This window comes from Diadema antillarum, unplaced genomic scaffold (genome assembly GCF_040938485.1).
Source record: "Diadema antillarum isolate AM-2024a unplaced genomic scaffold, OU_Dant_1.0 scf00000075, whole genome shotgun sequence".
In the NCBI taxonomy this organism is placed as follows: Eukaryota; Metazoa; Echinodermata; class Echinoidea; order Diadematoida; family Diadematidae; genus Diadema; species Diadema antillarum.
Window position 1 is genome coordinate 2,498,546 of NW_027270964.1, and position 17,577 is coordinate 2,516,122.

Sequence of the window (17,577 nt, forward strand, 5' to 3'; positions counted from 1 at the left end):
TATTGGCTCTCTTACTCGGCAGGTCAATATCCTGTAACTTGGGAACCGAAAACATGTCATCGGAAGTTTTGTTTCATGGTATCAATTTAACGATTGACTTTTGAATATACATAAATGACAAAAATGACAAATAAAATGTAATTGATATCTGTCAATGACTGAGGGAGGGTTTCATTTACAGACAAGAGAACATAATCTTTGCAATGGGGGGGGGGGGGGGCTATCACCCTACACCAATAATAGACGTTTCATGTTTGAAGCGGTGTTATCCACACGATTTCTAATACACTCATACATTGGCCTCGTATCCCCAAATCCATAATTAAAAGAAATTCATATACAAATGTACCTAGACCAACTTTCTGACAGAGGAACTTGATTATGTGCAGGATCTTTACTACTAGTTTGTTCTTAGTCAAGAGCAAATTAAAAGATTATTTGATATGCAAATATGGATAACTCTTTCTCTCTCCCTCTCTCTTACACATTCCACACACTCCCTCTCTCTATAGCTGCTATGCTATTGTAATTCTGAGCATTCAATACACTATGATAGTTATCGAGGTCACCCCACAAGACCGACACCCACGAGTCATACAGCCCACGAGTACGACACTGAAATGAGGTCCATGAGTCATACTGCCCAATGGCATGAGTTCGACACTATTAGGTAAAAACGGGTCTAGGGCAATTACCCCCTGGGCATTTACTCCTTGGGTATTTACCCCGTACCCTTCCCCTGGCCCTAATCCTAATCCTGAACCTAATCCTAACCCTAACCGAAACTCCTAACCCTAAACCTAACCCTAACCCTAATCTTTACTCTAACCATACCACTAACCAGTATTTAGCGGGGGGGGGGGGGGGGGTAACATTGCCCTCTGGGGGTAATTGCCCGGATACGGGTGAAAACAGCCCACGAGTTCGACAGATACAACACGGTTCTGTGTCGGTCTCTTGGGCCTTGTTTGCTAAGTGTCGAACTCATGGGCTGTATGACTCGTGGGCTGTAGAACTCGTGGGCTGTAGAACTCATGGGCTGTATGAATCGTGGGCTGTATGATTCTCGGGTGTCGGTCTCGTGACGTGCACCAGTATTCTTAAAGAACATGAACATCGAAATACAGTATACTGTTGCATGAGTCGAAATCAAGTTTGCAAGCTTTGTCAACCTTGCAAAGTGTGCATTGCTATTCTTGGTTATTCTACGAAATTACATAATAATTTATTCTTTATGATCATTATATCATGTATTTCTTACAAGATGATAAAACAATAATAAATGTATATGCTTTGTATTTTGTTTCAATTTTTGTTGGATTGACATGAATGACATGTTGAATTTGATTGAATTGAAGTCCGTGGGACATGAGAAATGTGACTCTCGCAAAGTAGATTTTTAATGATTATAATTTTCAAGACTCACACGACTTTTGACGTAAGAAAGCAAACAAATTTCACACCGTGGAAATTATAAAGTGCGTGTTTAATTTGTTTATTCCTGTCTTTATTCCACGTGATAGGGAATTGCATTCACATCCCCGAATATTTCTCTTCATGGAATGGGAATGCAATGCGCGAATGTGCTACAAAACATATCATTCGGACCTAAATTTATTAATTTGTAGTTGGTTTATTTATATTTGATACACAGAAGCTACGACGGCCTATTTTCTTTGAAGTATATCCGGAATTCAACTCTGAAACGGCGGCTCATCTGAATAGATGGGGGAGGATGAAGGTGAATATCAGGGCTTTAAAGCTTCTCTGAGATTTCAGCTCATTCAGACTTACTGCAGATGTACGGGCCCTTCAATAATTCTCAGAAAATAAGCAAGTGACAAAAATAATTCCCATTGGAAAGTTTGAAAATTCCTGAAATTTTTGAGAGTTTGAAAGACGACTTCGAAGCTATAGGGCATAACAGACGCGGAAAATAACTGGGTCATTTCATATTACGAAATAACTAAGAGTATCTTAATCAAAATAACCGACCCAGTTGTTACATCACGACTGGTCAAGTAAAGGCTTTATCTAAAAAGATAACAATACACAAACCCTGATACAGTTATCAATCTGATATGACTAAGACAGTATTATAGGCGTAGCATATCTCTTGGCTCTGTCCCTAACATGCGAACAGCACGGTTAGTTCCCATGACAGAGAACTAACTTCAATTAATTACCCATGCACTGAAGAAAAAGAGAACAATTCGAGCCATGTCAACCTTTACGTAACATATTTGGAGGTGTCATATTCATATCAAGTAACATGTGATAGTGTCTTACGTAAACAAAATTTACCAAAAGAACAGGAAAATAACTAGGGTGCAAGACTAAAGTCGTTTTCCAGTGAGGAATCTCCTTTGATAACCCTCACCATACCTGCACATTGATCCTATTTCAACACAGTTGGGTCTAACGTGCCTCTGAAATAATTTATTATGGTATAGCAACTCGTATGTGTAAAGCATTTCAGATACTCTAAACGCACTGGTGATCGTATGAATCAAAGCACATAATATAGACAATCATGATAGGGAAAAATAAAAATGTTGAGAGAGATGCCATAATATTATCGTATTTACAGAAGCTTTTAAAAAGTCATCAATCTTGTATGGAATCTTCAATTTTCCTTTTCAGTTTCTGCTGAATCCACATACTATTTTTATGTTTAGAAATACTTCCTTTTTATGAATAAACATTCAGTGTACACCAGTCCTGCACACACCCATAATACAGACATGCTCGCGCATCCACACCCACACACACAAAATGAGATATTGAGAACTCTATGGGCTTGTTTTTACAGGAAACAAGCAAAGCCATACAGACTATCGTTACACTCTTATCTTTGTATTTCTTTTATTTCATCTGCATAAACTAAACAAGGATTTCAATTAATCATGCATATTCACAAAAAGAGTTGCAACGAATTTGTACCACCTGGACAAGTATAACTGTCATTCTTTTATGTTTTTGTAGCAATATCTCAATTTCAGTGCGACGAAAAAAAAAATCGAGAATTATGATTGCATCAAAAAATTCAATTGAAGGTTTCATGATACTGATGTCTTAATACAATCCAATTATGTAGTTGGGATGTTCATATCCACTACAATGAATATGTGAAATAGTCATAACGGGTAATGCTTTAGACGTGATGTTCAAATTTGTTTTCTCTTCAGTGTTCTACTAAACGATTAAATCTACTCTATCCAAATCAAAGTGACATAAGAAAGTGACTCAGGGAGACATTAGCAGAAGCATATCACAGCAGTGATTTTTTTTAATGTTATAGTCTCTTTTCTCCCCATATAATACAAGACATGACATCTTCCATAATACATAGACAACACAGAAAAGCGACCTATAAGAACAGTATAATTACGAATAAATAAAAAAAAATCATCCTATAAAGAAACAAGAAACAACGAAATAGACACGCTAGGATGGACTATATGTTTGTTTGTTTTTGCATTCAAGAAGTCATTTGTATTGTCTGCATTTGATTAGAGAATGGCTTTCATGACAATAGATGCCTCTGGCGACATATAAATCTGAACATCCCAAAATATGAAGAGCTTGCTTCCAAAAGGAGCTAAATTCATCATTTTTCAAAGGATTGAGCGCCTTTTAGAAGCAAGCTCTTCATATACAATCGCAGTACAAAGAAAAAAAAAGATAGAAAAGATTTTCAATCCCAATGCCAACGGGTCGTCAGCAGCACACCAGGGATCACCAGTGTTTCAGCCATTTAAATACTGGACACCTCCCCCTGGCTGGCTGGTCAGTGCTGCCTTTGGATTCCACATACAGCATCCCCCATCCACTGACATCTTCCCACAATTTCCAAACAATTCCTCATCACTCATGAAAGTTATGAGTATGGTATCCACTTCACCATTACTGATATTGAAGTGGATAGCACTGGTTAATGTCGCTGTAGAAGGATATTTTTGATAACGTAAATGACATGATGTGCATGCAGGAAACATTCTAAAGAGTTCACTTTGGAACATGTCCCCTGTACGTAGACGGTGTCATAGATTTGTAAAAGAGTAACAAGCTATAGGATGATTTGTAGTCTTCTGTCATGTGTAATTAGTAATCACTGATCAATACGCAGGGAGATTAAACGTTACAAAGAAAAGAATGCTCAAACTTTCTTGAGTTTGTACTTATCTTTCCTGTACTTTTTTTCTTCAAACTAACTACTTCTGACAACCTACTGAACGGAAACGAGAACATAATTTTTCTGCCAAACATTAGAAATTCATACATATATTATGGATAACAACGAACCGTTCTTCTCTGGCGCGACTGTTTCCAGATATCACTGTAAGAGAAATTACTGATCAAAATGTGTTGGGTTAAGGCTGTCGTAAGATATAAAAATCCTAACTGTATTTCCTCTTTTTTTTCTTCATACATCAGGATATTGATAGCAGGATTTTAATGGCCACAAGGCCTTAAATCAAACAGTGTGAGTCTTTTCCACCTCTTATTGCGTTGATAAGCCATCCTTCCCATGATAAGCCGTCTACTGAAATCAGGCGGTAAGTGATACACATTAAAGTTCACTTTTACACCATAGGCCCTCATTTACTGTGATTTTCAATGCATCCACCAATGTTATCGTGTTCATCGTTATAATGGGAGCCGCCGCGTACATTGCCCTGCATGTCTATGTAGCTTTCAGGTGAAGTGCTATCCTCGCTGATACTCTCGTTCTGTGACCATAGTTTTCTCTTGTTCTGGAGGGTCAGTCTTCCATTGGCCCGTGAGAGGATGGCGTGGAGACCACTGGGTGGGGCTGGCGTCGTCGGGAGCAGTGGCGGCGGGGGGAACTTAAAATGCGCCAGTTTGGGGGCGTTGCTCGGCTTCTTAGCACGAGCTGGAGCGACTGGCTGAAGTGCGGCTGCCGCGCGGGGTGATGACACCAACTCGTCCATCTGATGCCGATCGCGATCCGTGCATGCCACGTTTGTCGGGGTGCTGGCGCTCAGGTGGTTGTTGGATGGCGAGGTGCATTGCGTGAGCTGAGATGGGGTGGGCGGGAGCGCCATGTGGGCCCTGGAGGATTTGGAGGCGAGGAGAGGCTCCGTACTGACGGTGGAGTTCGAGCGGCATGGAGACGGGATCGGTGAGTTACCACCAGTCATTGGCACGTAGAGTGACGGGCAAACGACCCGAGGATCCATGACCGGCTGTCGGCGCTTCATTCTGGACATTTCAGAATGACAAAACAAAATGTTCAGATCTGACATGCAGATTCACCTCTTTATGAAATGAAAACAAACAAACAAACAACATCATCAACAACAAAACGTTTAACCAATCTCACAGCAACGGTTTCAACACAGTAATCACGAGTAAAATAAATATCTGATATTTAAAAAGATCCGCAAAATGCCTAAAATGCCAGGCAAAACAGTAGAAAGAAAGAAGCTATATCCAAACTTTACAACTCTTGCCATCCATCCCCTAGAACAGAAAATATCAGGAGGATTCCAGAAAATTTCATTTTTTTCATGAATAGTAGAAATTCCATTGAGTGACATATGTTGAGAGTCCATTCCCTCTGCTTTCTGGAAGAGGTAAGTCAAGTGCTCTCTCATTCTGCTAGAAAAGTGAAAACATGTTGAATATTTTCTATATATTTCCTTTATACTTTTGTCCATAATGATGACGTTATGAAGTGTAGTAGTCTCCTTATCCGGCGATGACAGCACCGAAACTTCAAAAATTCATAATATTTTGAACAGATTTTCCGATTTTCTTCAAAGTGCAGGGGCGGATCCACGGAGGACCGCAACCGGCGCACGCCCCCTTTATTTTTTGTTGAAACAAAAGAAATAAGAATAAAAAATGGGGGGGGGGAGGGGTGCGTGCGCTTCTCCTTTAATTTTGTAAACGCACCCCCTCTTTACGGAATTCCTGGATCCGCCCCTGAAGTGTCACTGATATGTTCTACTAATATCGCTGCTTTTTACTTGATCCACATCTATAATTAGGTTTTGGTTTCCGAATTATTACGCAAAGGCGGTATTTCAATCTTGTTCGTTACCGTTAAGGGTATGAAAAGCATATAGGATTGACATCCACGATGGAATTTTCATGCGACAAGGTACATTTACAGTATTCTTATAGGGAGGGGGGTGGCTAAAGTTGTAACTAACGGAAATCAGACAGACTATGATTGTGATTAGGAAACGGGCCCATCGAGCTCTTCTGAGAACTGACCGAAAGAATATGATCATGAAGATAAAGACAGCGATGCCGATAACAACAAGAGCCGATCCGATACCGATCACGGTGTAAGAATGCACGGCGGTTGAGGTGTATGCACCTGTCCAGGGAAAAGACGAGAACATAAGATACGAAGGCGGCTATCATGGTATTTGCAAGAAAAAAAAATACACATGGAGGTCAATACTTCGACTAATCAAATCATTAACATTGGCTATTGGCTATTAATTGGGTAAACGCCTCATTGAGACATTAACTCATGCATTGTCATGTCGGAATGAAATGCGAAATGTGCTTGAAACGCCCTATGTACTCAAGATAATATTATGTATAGGTGACATATAGAATGATGTTCGCTATTCCGACGGTTAGTTAATCCGAAAATGAAATACAGTTTGTTATTCCCTGGGGTCATCATTCAGTCACACACACATTTTGCATATCTACATGTTCATAATCCGAGCATTGATGACAACATTCTTCAATTGTCATATTTATGTTCTTATTAACTTTGAGCTAGAAATACACTTAAGTTTCTCAATGTTAATCGCCGTGTTGTTATACATTCGCAGAGAAAAAAAACCGGTTAGTTTCATCAGTTAGTAAACAAAGTATAGAATAGCATATCGTCTATTTAATACTGGTCGGTGATTGGTCATAATGCAATCATGCGACTAATGCAGCTGTATTTAAGCACATTTTATAGCATAACAAATATTGCCCTGCCTATTAATGTAATAATTATAACATTTGACAATCCTAGCGAGTTATTCATTTTGCCTGGATGCAATATTTTCCCTCAGTGCTGCACGCTTCGGGGGAAAAAATGTTGTAATCTCTGTAGCAAATATTCGCAAATATAACTTCCGAGACGATGTCAAGTTCTATACAAACGCCTCTATAAAGGCAGTATATGTGGTATATAGGAATGAGAGATTTACTTGACAATGCATCGCAGGGAAGTTGATGTAAGTTCCACCCGCCGTGTTCATTACACGTCCATGAAGTGGAACTCGGGCCATCGTTGCACAAAACGGTGACGAGGTCATTGTAGGCGTACCGGCTCTTCGGCGACACGAAGTGAGCCCCCTGTGGGGGAGTTGGGGGTAAGGTGCAATCTACGACTGCTCGAGTAGAAAAGTAAATTCAAGTTATTTAATTTTGCAAGACATAGCGTTTGTAAGAGCAAAGCTTTTTATTTGCTTTGTTGTACGTCATGTTATTAATTCGATAATGTGGGTATCAACATTTTCATTTGTCAGTATCATGGTACACTTTGCCTTTACTGCGACCTTCGACAAAATGTATTTTTCCAAATTTCGGAAATACATTAACCTTGTTTACATTATGCTTTTCCGGCAGTTTAAGGTTTTTGCTGAAATAAAAGATGTACTTAATCTCCTCCATTGTTAACCATGGAGAGGCCTATACGTTGAGGAAGGATTTGGTCAATGTGGTTTAGCCATGCATCATTTCCATAATTTGACGTGGGCAGAATAAAAAATAAAACAAAATGGCATAATATCTCAAACATTGAAAACGTGAGAAATAAGTTTTTAGAAATTTACAGATGCTGCATAGCAGAAGAGCTGCTAGATCTAGTAGATACCACTGTGAGAAAACTTTATAAGAACTTAAACAACCAATTAAATGTCCTCGAAGTCAGGTAGAAAGTTGGTCAATTAAACCTAAAATGCTGTCCCACAAAATGTTGCGTCACTCACTATACATGACATCATGTCCTCCCTTTTGATGAGTTAACGAACTTTGAGTTGCAATGTTTTCAATATCTCCACTGTCATGATTTTTACCAACACAGTTGGTTTGTTTCTAGGAACGTGGGTGATGGTTATCCACAATTAATATGCAGGTCATACTGCATACAGGGCAAAGTCTTCCTGCAAGACCAAAAACATTTGGTCTAATTTTCAATATTACGTCTACTCTCTATAGTAGGTACGTACCTTCGTTGCAAAGAGTTCCTTTGTAACCCGGATGACAGATGCAATGAAACGTCTCGGCAGAGTCTACACAGATCCCATGGCGACAAGGGTTTGACGCGCAAAGAACTATGGGTAAAATCAAGAATCAGTTATCAAATACATAGAGAGAAGAGAAAAATTACGACAACAAAGATACGATTATACCAGTATTAAACCAATACATTTTACTGTCCATACACACGCACATCCATCGCCACAGCGCTCACCGTAATAACGCTTCCAGAATTCTTCCTTGTTATTAAGTAATAAGTATAATGACTAAATTTGCATTTACCTAAACTCTGTATCCCTATCTACACGATTGTTGCTCTACCTACAAGGGCAAAAATAGACCTAGATGATTCCGTGTGACTACGAGGAAGTCGAAACAATTTCGGGTAATGACCTCTTCGTTTGGACGAGAGAGATTAAGGCAATCGAGATGATTCTATCCAAAACGTTGTAATTTCAAACCCGGCGCAGTCTATCTTTTAGAAGGTTTTGCTATCACTTCAAATTTTACTGCTTTCTAAAAGTGAAGCAGAATAATGTCAATAGTAGACGACAGCAATGATAGTTATGATGCAAAGAACATATTGAAAATGGTATAATAACACGTAAATTGGTATGTCGCATAGAAATTACAATCTATTGTTTTAATGACAACCGTGTACGAATTTCGGTAGGTCTTATACACGTAGACTATTAAATTGAGAGATTTTTATAAACGATACTGCCAAAGTCTTGTTTCGTAAATTGTTGTTAAAATTGTTGTCACGTGCGTTGTTTGTAATTCATGCCAGATTTGAGACAAAGAAGAAAAAACCGACCATGCAGTCCTCTCCATTTGCTCTTTGGATACTTGAATGACTTCTTTGTTTTGAGAGACTTTTTCTTTTCTTTGTATTACAGTGGCTTTGAATCAATTACGTATGTTTAGTGCACTCTTGTGCACGTTTCTTCTTTTTCATATCTCGTGCCTCTTAACACCTCTCCCTTGATGTGCATCGCTCTGCGACAATGATGAAATACGCTGTGTAAATGCTAATGTTAAAGGACAAGTTCACCTTCATAAACATAAGGATTGAGAGAATGCAACAATATTAGTAGAACACATCAGTGAAAGTTTGAGGAAAATTGGACAATCGATGCAAAAGTTATGAATTTTTAAAATTTTTGTGTTGGAACCGCTGGATTAGGAGACTACTACAGCTTGTGAGTCATATGCGTACAACAGTATAAAGAAAATGTAAAGAAAATTCAACATATTTTCACTTTTTTCGCATAATAAAAGAGCACTTGACTTACCTCTTTCTAAAGGCAGGGGGAATAATATTATCCATAACATTTGTCGGTAACGAGTCGGGGGAATGCGTACTTTTTTCAAAAAATGAAATTTTGTGAAATTCTCTTTATATTTTCCTTATATTGTTGTACGCATGTGACATCTAAGTTATTCACACACTGCAGTAGTCTTTTCATCCAGTGGTTACTGCACAAAAACTTCAAAAATTCATAACTTTTGAACGGATTGTCCGATTTCCCTCAAACTTTCAATGATGTGTTCCACTAATATTGCTACATTCTCTCAATCCTTATGTTTATGAAGGTGAACTTGTCCTTTAAGACATTAAAGTTCGTTTAACTGTGATATCATAGGCAGACGATGATTGATTACGTAAGACTCACGTGGTCTGGAGCAAGCAACGCCGGCGTCTTCGAAGTGTGTGCAGTCGTGCACTCCGATACCCGAGTGGGAGCAGTTCAGGATATTGAGTTCGAACCCGGTGCAGTCGAGGTTGTCCAGCATGATTGGGCCGGGCCCCGTACCGAAGTGTGCCGTGCTGGAGATCTGCAGCGGGCTGCCGAAACCCAACTGCTTGCAAATAACCCAAGCGTCTAGTCTGTGGTTAAGAACATCGTTGGTAAGAGTTATTGTTTGAAAGGGAGATGAAAACGGTTTAGGTGCGGATAATGTCACTTTTAGAATCATTATGGACATAATGGGATGGGTTCTAGTTTCTTACGCCATCAGGCATTGCGTACAAGCCCGATGCGCTGCTGTCCTTTCGGAAAAAAAAACAAAACAAAAACAAAACCTCTCTTGTGGTGTAAGGACTATTCATCCTGATTTTTAGATGGACTACGCAATGCAAATGCATGTTGACTTGTATTAATTTATAAAACAATTCGATACTTTAACCCAGAATTTGAAATATTTTACACAGATTTTGGACTAAGTAAAATACTTAGCTAATACCAGTATTAAATTGAATCTTGTGGGTAAGTATTTTTGCCTCAAAGTCGGGATGCTAATGTAAGTGACCTGAATACAATTACTTAGCCAAGTAAACTACTAAGTAATTAACTTACTTGATTCGTGAATTCTATTGATCACCAGCCCAGATCATCACTAAGTGTGTGGCGAAAAGAGTATCAAAATATGTGCCATATATTATTTAATTGCGATTTGTTTATTTTTTTATCTGCAGACTACTTGGATAAGTCCAAAAATTCAAAAAAGTTACGATTATGTCAATGACACCAATTGTCAATCAATGCAAATACTAATATGCTAACAAAAGACAGTGGAATGTACCTTCCTCTATCAAGACTGTTTTATGTTCTAAATTTCATTGTTCCCATGCAATGTTTTTTACTAATCATATTAGTATTTCATGATTGACAGATGATGTCATGGGAATCTCTGTTTCGAAGTTTTTTTTTTGTTTTGTTTTGTTTTGTTTTTGAAAGGGAGGGGAGGGCGTATCAAAGTAGCCGAAAAATTATTCAATTCAATTATTCAATTCAATTCAATTCAATTCAATACTTATTTCCATAAAAAAATCTCATGATTCAAAGCGGTATATGTGTCAATTTGACTTCCATCCAGCCGAGGACAGATCATTGAACATATCACTCTAAAATATATGCACAAATGGTATTATGAAAGAAAAGAACAATGCACACTTTGCCATGGTAACAAAAAAGAAGAAGAAATCATAACGATGGAAAAGAGTGTTCCACTAAAAAGCTAAGCTTGTATATTAGGACGTGAAACACTGAAAACAAAACAGCAACACCAATATGCCAATGAGATGCATCTATGTTAAATCTATCTATATTCCATTGTGCATTTGGTCATTGTTATATAATTAACTATGATGCTGATAATACAAACATACTCTCAACAATATTTGTTTTTAGAATGAAAACAAAGTATATTGTAACATAGCAATATTATGGTACAGGCACTTTTAATTTGGTAGTGTATACCATAAAAATGTGACCAAATAAATCATGAAATATGTGCCACGTAATTAGACATTCGTTTGGCTACAAAGGTGATGTCGAGGATAAATCACGAACCAACGCATGTCAACATGCATTTGCATTGCATAGTTCCATCCACGTCTCTTGGAACCGCTCATTGTAATGTCATACTAATGAAATAATTGTAGGGGTCACAATATTTCTGAAAAATATAAGAGTTTGAGAAGGGAAACAAAACAGGTCAAAAGGAAACAATGTTTCTTGTTTTAAGGCGACAGTTGAGATACAATAGTACTCTCTTGATATGTTTGACACAAACTGAGGGTGAACTATCTCGATAGGGACAAAGGTAGGAGTTATTGTCCCGACACACTCGTTGAGTATTGGTTACGAAAAAGAAGGGGGACGCCAGCGGCTCGTTGTACCCACTCTGACAAACCCACCTGTCCCACCGGTCATCGCATATCGTCCCCCACGTCCCGTTCCAGTAGACTTCCACTCTACCCTCGTATTTGTTGAAGCCTCCGACGAGACGAACATTCAATTCGGGCTCTTTGGTAGGAGCTCCTTGGATACGAAAAAAAAAAAAAACAACAACAACACGCAGCAATTCAACTACCATGTGTATTATTGTGCAAGAAGTTTTATGCGTGTGACTCTTTATATTCTCAATCTTATTCATAGTCTGAATTACTTCCATTTACTCGTACATGATTTAATTCGAAAGTTTTCTCTTCACAACCTTTGTCGCATTTTGTTGATATTTGGTGAGCCCATCAGAATTCAATTTGAATGTCAAAGATCGATTTTGTCACCGGACCTTTTTCCTGCTCGTCTTTAAAAAAAAAAAGCAAACAAAGAAATGACGGGTAACAAACACTCAAGAGAGAACGAAAGACAGATCAAAAATTCAAACACGACTCTACTCGGGCAAAGTTTCAGATTCCTCATGCCGACAAGGCATTTAATGTAAGAGAATAAGTCTAGGGGAAAACTGTTCCTATAATATTAATATGGGCTCACCAAAATATCTGTCGACATCTCTGTAGCATTAACCTCACAGTTCTATTAATAGATTTATCAGATATTATCTAGTTTGTAAAATGCTTATTTCTCATGTTTAACTAGGTAACCTGTGTCATGCTTGGCGAGGTTACATGAGTTGATCGGTTAAATGATGCATAAAATATTACACATACCTTTATAAAAGTCGTCTTACTGGCGACTAAAAAGTTTGCCTACATCATAAGATAACTATTATAGACGACTACTTGTCATGTAATCTGGATTCAAAATATTGAAATATCTTCGACGAGAAGGGGTTGTCTTTTCGTTTTGACTTTTCGCAAAATTTATAAAATTGAACATACTTCTGCATCAATGCCATAGTTTTGCGTAACTTCCCAATTGTGACATTGTGGTTTCTTTTTTTTATCATCATTTTCCTGTTTTCAAAGATGTTGACATCGATTCTAGGTCAAGTGTGAAATCATTTCCCGCGAGTCCTTTTTCGCGGTCTTTCGTGACAATTTCGGGGTTTTACGATTAATTCATTAAGCGAGTGGCAAGTATATAGAACGACAAGGGCGAACATACGTTAGAATGAAATAAAATACTTTCGTGAGCAATCACCAATGAAGTAAGGAATAGAAGTATCGATAGCAGTGTTACTCAAGACTATTTCAGTGATTCCCTACGATACCTTGCTAGTAAAGGCTTTTATATCAATAAAGACCTCTGGATTTATATGTATGTGTGTGTGTGTGTGTGTGTGTGTGTGTGTGTGTGTGTGTGTGTGTGTGTGACAGAGCAAGTTGAGTGCACTGGAGGCTATGTCTACTTGGAACGCTCTGTCGCAGTAGAGAAGCCACTATAGGAAATATTAAATGCAGAACATTACTGCAGTACGTATTACAGTGTATACTTCAAAGATGAAGAAATATACTCTTCGGAAGACGTCTATATGCGTCTCCATAACATTAAAAGACGACAAAGGTGCACCTAGATGATTATTTCGATGTGAATGTTGACGCATCATTATTGTTATTATCATTATTACTACTACTATTACTACTACTATTATTATTATTATCATCATCATCATCATTGCTATATTTTCTTAAGGTCGTCCATAATAACAAGCGAACAACAACATTATGAGTGATATACTGCAGGATGTAATTTTTATGACATGCACTTCACAAAATAACGATGAACAAGATATACGCGGCCAAACAGACAAGAAGGGCGACAAACATGGGATAGATCACAAAGGAGAATCTTGCTTCTATTGAGTCTGTAAATAAACAACCGACCAGTATTGCTCTGTAACAATATATCTAAAACTTGCGACACGGGAAGGAGGAGCAAGCGGATGTAGCGTGATAGCTCTCTAGACTCTTTCAGTGCCTTTATTGGCAATCTTTTAACCGTTTTAAAGGCCTTCGTCAGGACTTTTGAAATTCAACACAACGAAAAGCAACTAACTGAATCGAAACTTGAACAAAATCATAGTAAAACGAATATGTTATATACATTCTTTCATTCAATAATTATCATTGACCTGTGATGTAAATATTCATCATTAAACAACTTATCTCCTCATGATTTCAGACTGTATAAGAGTGAAATCGTTAACCTTTTATTTAATATCCAATCCTGCCACAAGCTTTGAATTGTGATTCATAGGTACGTACACCCTACTACTTTTAAAGAATGCAAAGTAAATGTTCAAATCACATTTTACATGGTACAAAATTGTACGATCCCATTACATAAAATTCAAAGCATAATGTTGAACTACACTGTAGAAATGTCGCTACGGCGACTGGTATGCCTCCGCCATAATGCATGATTCTCCTAATAGGTCTATAGTGCAATATTTTGACAATGGGTGATGACAGTTTCACATATAATTTGCAAAATACTAAAATGACAGGTTTGTCACAAATGTGCTGAATATTCACTTTCCTTGAACTAGGTTTAATTGGATGAATGACTAAGTTGTCAGAGTGCAGGTACAAGGTGTATTTGGGAATTTGAAGTTTTTACTTGACTTCTGACACTTTTATAATTTTATGCATTGAGTAAGGTATGGAGAAAAAGTGTAATTTCAGTATCAAATGGTGAAATATTAATATTCAAACCTGGCCTTTGACCCTTGACCTATGACCTTTAAGTTCCAAAGAGAATTACTGTTAGGTAGAACATGCATTAGTATGTAATAAGTTTCATGATGATACCTTGAGTTATTTTCGAGATATGGAGAAAGAAGTGAAATTTAGCACTTGCACATGACCTTTGACCTTCTGACCTTTGACCTTTTGGCAAGAAACTTCTCACAGAATATCAATTGGGTAATACATGTATATTTCAAGTTTCAAGAAAAATCCTGCAGGCATTGCATAAATATGAGGTAAGCAGTCCCATTTCGAGGAGTTGACCTCGAACATTGACCCCTGACCTTTGATTCGCGACCCCCCCCCCATTCCCTAGATAATCACTGCTAGTCAGTACATGCATATATACTAAGTTCCTCGAAGATACCTTGAACCATTAGCGAGATATGGAGAAACACGTACAATTTCAATATTTTGACTTGACCTTTGACCCTTGACCTTTGACCTCATGACCCGAAACACTCTTTATCTGAAGAATCTTTATTTGGTAGTACATGAATACACCAAGTTTCAAGAAAATACCTTCAAGCATTGCATGGATATGGGGAAATAGTGAAATTTTGAGCATTTGACCTTGACCATTTGACCTTTGTCTTTGAGCATGTGCACCTAAAAGTTGATAGGCACAACTTCGCCAACTCATACATACACATGCCAAGTTTCATTTAGGATACCTCAAACGGTTTTTTAGTTTAGCTGTCCACAAAATTGATTACAGACGGAAGGACGGAGGGACGGAGGGACGGAGGGAAGGACGGACGAACGGAAGGACGAACAGACGGACGGACAACCCGAAAACATAATGCCTCCGGCACCACTTCGTGCCTCCGGCACCACTTCGTGGCGGAGGCATAAAAACACCATGAAATATTGAAAATGAGAGGATGGGCTTGTAACATTCTGATTTTACATTTCCTACATTTAAACTAGATTTCATGCGCTACTATTACTAGGACGATGCTCCATTGTCCGCTACTTTTGTTACATTGTTTGTCCACGGATGATATAACGCAAGCAGAAGAATGAAAAATTAAAAGATAAATGAATAGATAGAATAAAATGAAATAGAAATAAAATAGAAAAGTAGTATATTTGTAGGCCAAACATGTACAATTGTGTATTATCAGGTATGCCTGCGGGGCTTTGTTTTGCAGGAAGACACGATCACACCATGCACAGGACCAACATCGCAGACAAGCCTGTCGGTCTTATAGAAAACATGACTTTTTATTTTGTCCGCTGAGTCACCACTTGGTTTCGACTTCCGGTATCACGATCAAAAGGTTATCTTGATAGTGTTTCGACTGCCGTTTAACCATGTTGCTTTTCAATCATCTCCACCCCATGCAGTGCCACTTGGTGTTCCTGTGCAAATTTACTATGTAATCGTTTATTAAATTGATGTTTAATGGTTAGAATTAACGTTACATCGTAATTTCATGGGTTGTTGGCAGTCGATGCCACATGCTTGTCAATTCTCAATACAGTTTCTTCCACTTATTCAAGCCTGTCTTAATTTCTCATCTATGACCTACTGTTTAATACTAGTTGGTGTAATAACGAACATTTAATTAATTACATACATTTTTTCATTTTTCTTTTAATATAAACACATATCAAAAACATTTGATATAAGAAAGGTCACGTGCCTCTCGTCTTATGTAGGCTACTAAACGCAAGGGTGCCATGAAAAATAGTTCTTAAATGTTGTTTTATTGTTCATTCCTTTACATCGATTGTTGCAATGTTTAAAAATCATATATCAGATATACCTGTACTTCTCTCACTTTTGAATCGTATCAGAAGTCTGTTAAAATACAATACATGTTTGTTTGTTTGTTTATTTGTTTTTCTGACAATCAAGTTATTAAGTTATGTAGCTCAATGTATCGCTAAGTTTTTTTCAGTTTTTCCAAGCAGGCATACTTCATGAACAGTCCAAGCTGATGATGACGATGACGATGATGAATACAACAAAAGTGATAGCATAACACAAAATGATAGTTACAACAAACAATGACAAAAGTGATAATGACGCCATTATCGAGAATAGTGTTGATTATACGTTATTGTAGCTGTTACTCTTCTTTCTCGTCCTGCTCCATATTCGTTTGTTATTCCATAAATCATACCAACCGTATTTTTACTTCCAGGACGTTGTCGAGTGAACTATACGCTACTTGTACCTACCGCCTTCGACGACGCCCAGAAGTAAGTTGAGTTCGACCAGAACCACGGCCAGTAATGCTGCAATCATATCCATAATTCAATAGATCTCAATAGGAGGGGCCCATGCACTGAGTAAGGAAAGATTATAATAAAGAAAAGAAATAAAAATGAATCACGCTGAACAAATAGGATGTGAAGAGTTTGACTGCAAAAACTGGTTGAGCGCCAATAAGAAACATTTTGAATTAAATCCGTCATCAGATAGACCTATTCCGTAATACCTCACTTGTTAAAGAACAAGGAAAATTCTTGAAAATATGATTTTAAAATGTCATATAATTATTTTCTTCGTATTTTAGCAGTTTCAATCGTAAATACATGTATCTCACTTAAGAAAAATGGAGTTAACTCGGGTTTCATGATAATTGTTTGAATTTCGTAAAAAAACACACCAAAACTTCATACTCTACGTACACGTATCTGCATTTATTCATGCTATACTGCATTCAATTATCAGAAAATAATTTCTTGCATATCTACACGTAACCGAATTCATGCTCAGCAACATGAATATTTCTAACTATAAAACATTCGTAGTTCTTTAGCTATTAACCATCGCACATACCTGCATGCGCTACAAACAATGACATGACTTTGTTACTGAGGTTGAAATACACCAGTAAACCAACATCTCACGTGCAGTCACTTGTAATAATTAAAGC

The 17,577-nt window shown here is 37.7% G+C and overlaps 1 protein-coding gene across 1 annotated transcript; it reads right to left on the minus strand.

Annotated features, from left to right (window-relative positions):
- Positions 1 to 4,601: 4,601 nt before the first annotated feature.
- On the minus strand, positions 4,602 to 16,949 carry LOC139717462 (uncharacterized). The gene is made up of 7 exons (XM_071628969.1): positions 16,877 to 16,949; positions 11,951 to 12,074; positions 9,924 to 10,138; positions 8,217 to 8,321; positions 7,194 to 7,376; positions 6,218 to 6,352; positions 4,602 to 5,263 (listed from the first exon to the last, which is right to left on the minus strand). Exons 1-7 carry the CDS (start codon positions 16,947 to 16,949, stop codon positions 4,602 to 4,604), a joined length of 1,497 nt encoding a protein of 498 aa, XP_071485070.1.
- Positions 16,950 to 17,577: the final 628 nt, after the last annotated feature.

What these genes read in the sequence shown, in the direction of transcription:
- LOC139717462 (XM_071628969.1), bottom strand. Translation starts at nt 16,949, where the DNA reads ATGGATATGATTGCAGCATTACTGGCCGTGGTTCTGGTCGAACTCAAC. An exon ending in TCTGGGCGTCGTCGAAGGCG is followed by an intron (nt 12,075 to 16,876) that starts GTAGGTACAAGT and finishes TTCGTATCCAAG; the next exon opens with GAGCTCCTACCAAAGAGCCC. An exon ending in AGGAACTCTTTGCAACGAAG is followed by an intron (nt 7,377 to 8,216) that starts GTACGTACCTAC and finishes CTACTCGAGCAG; the next exon opens with TCGTAGATTGCACCTTACCC.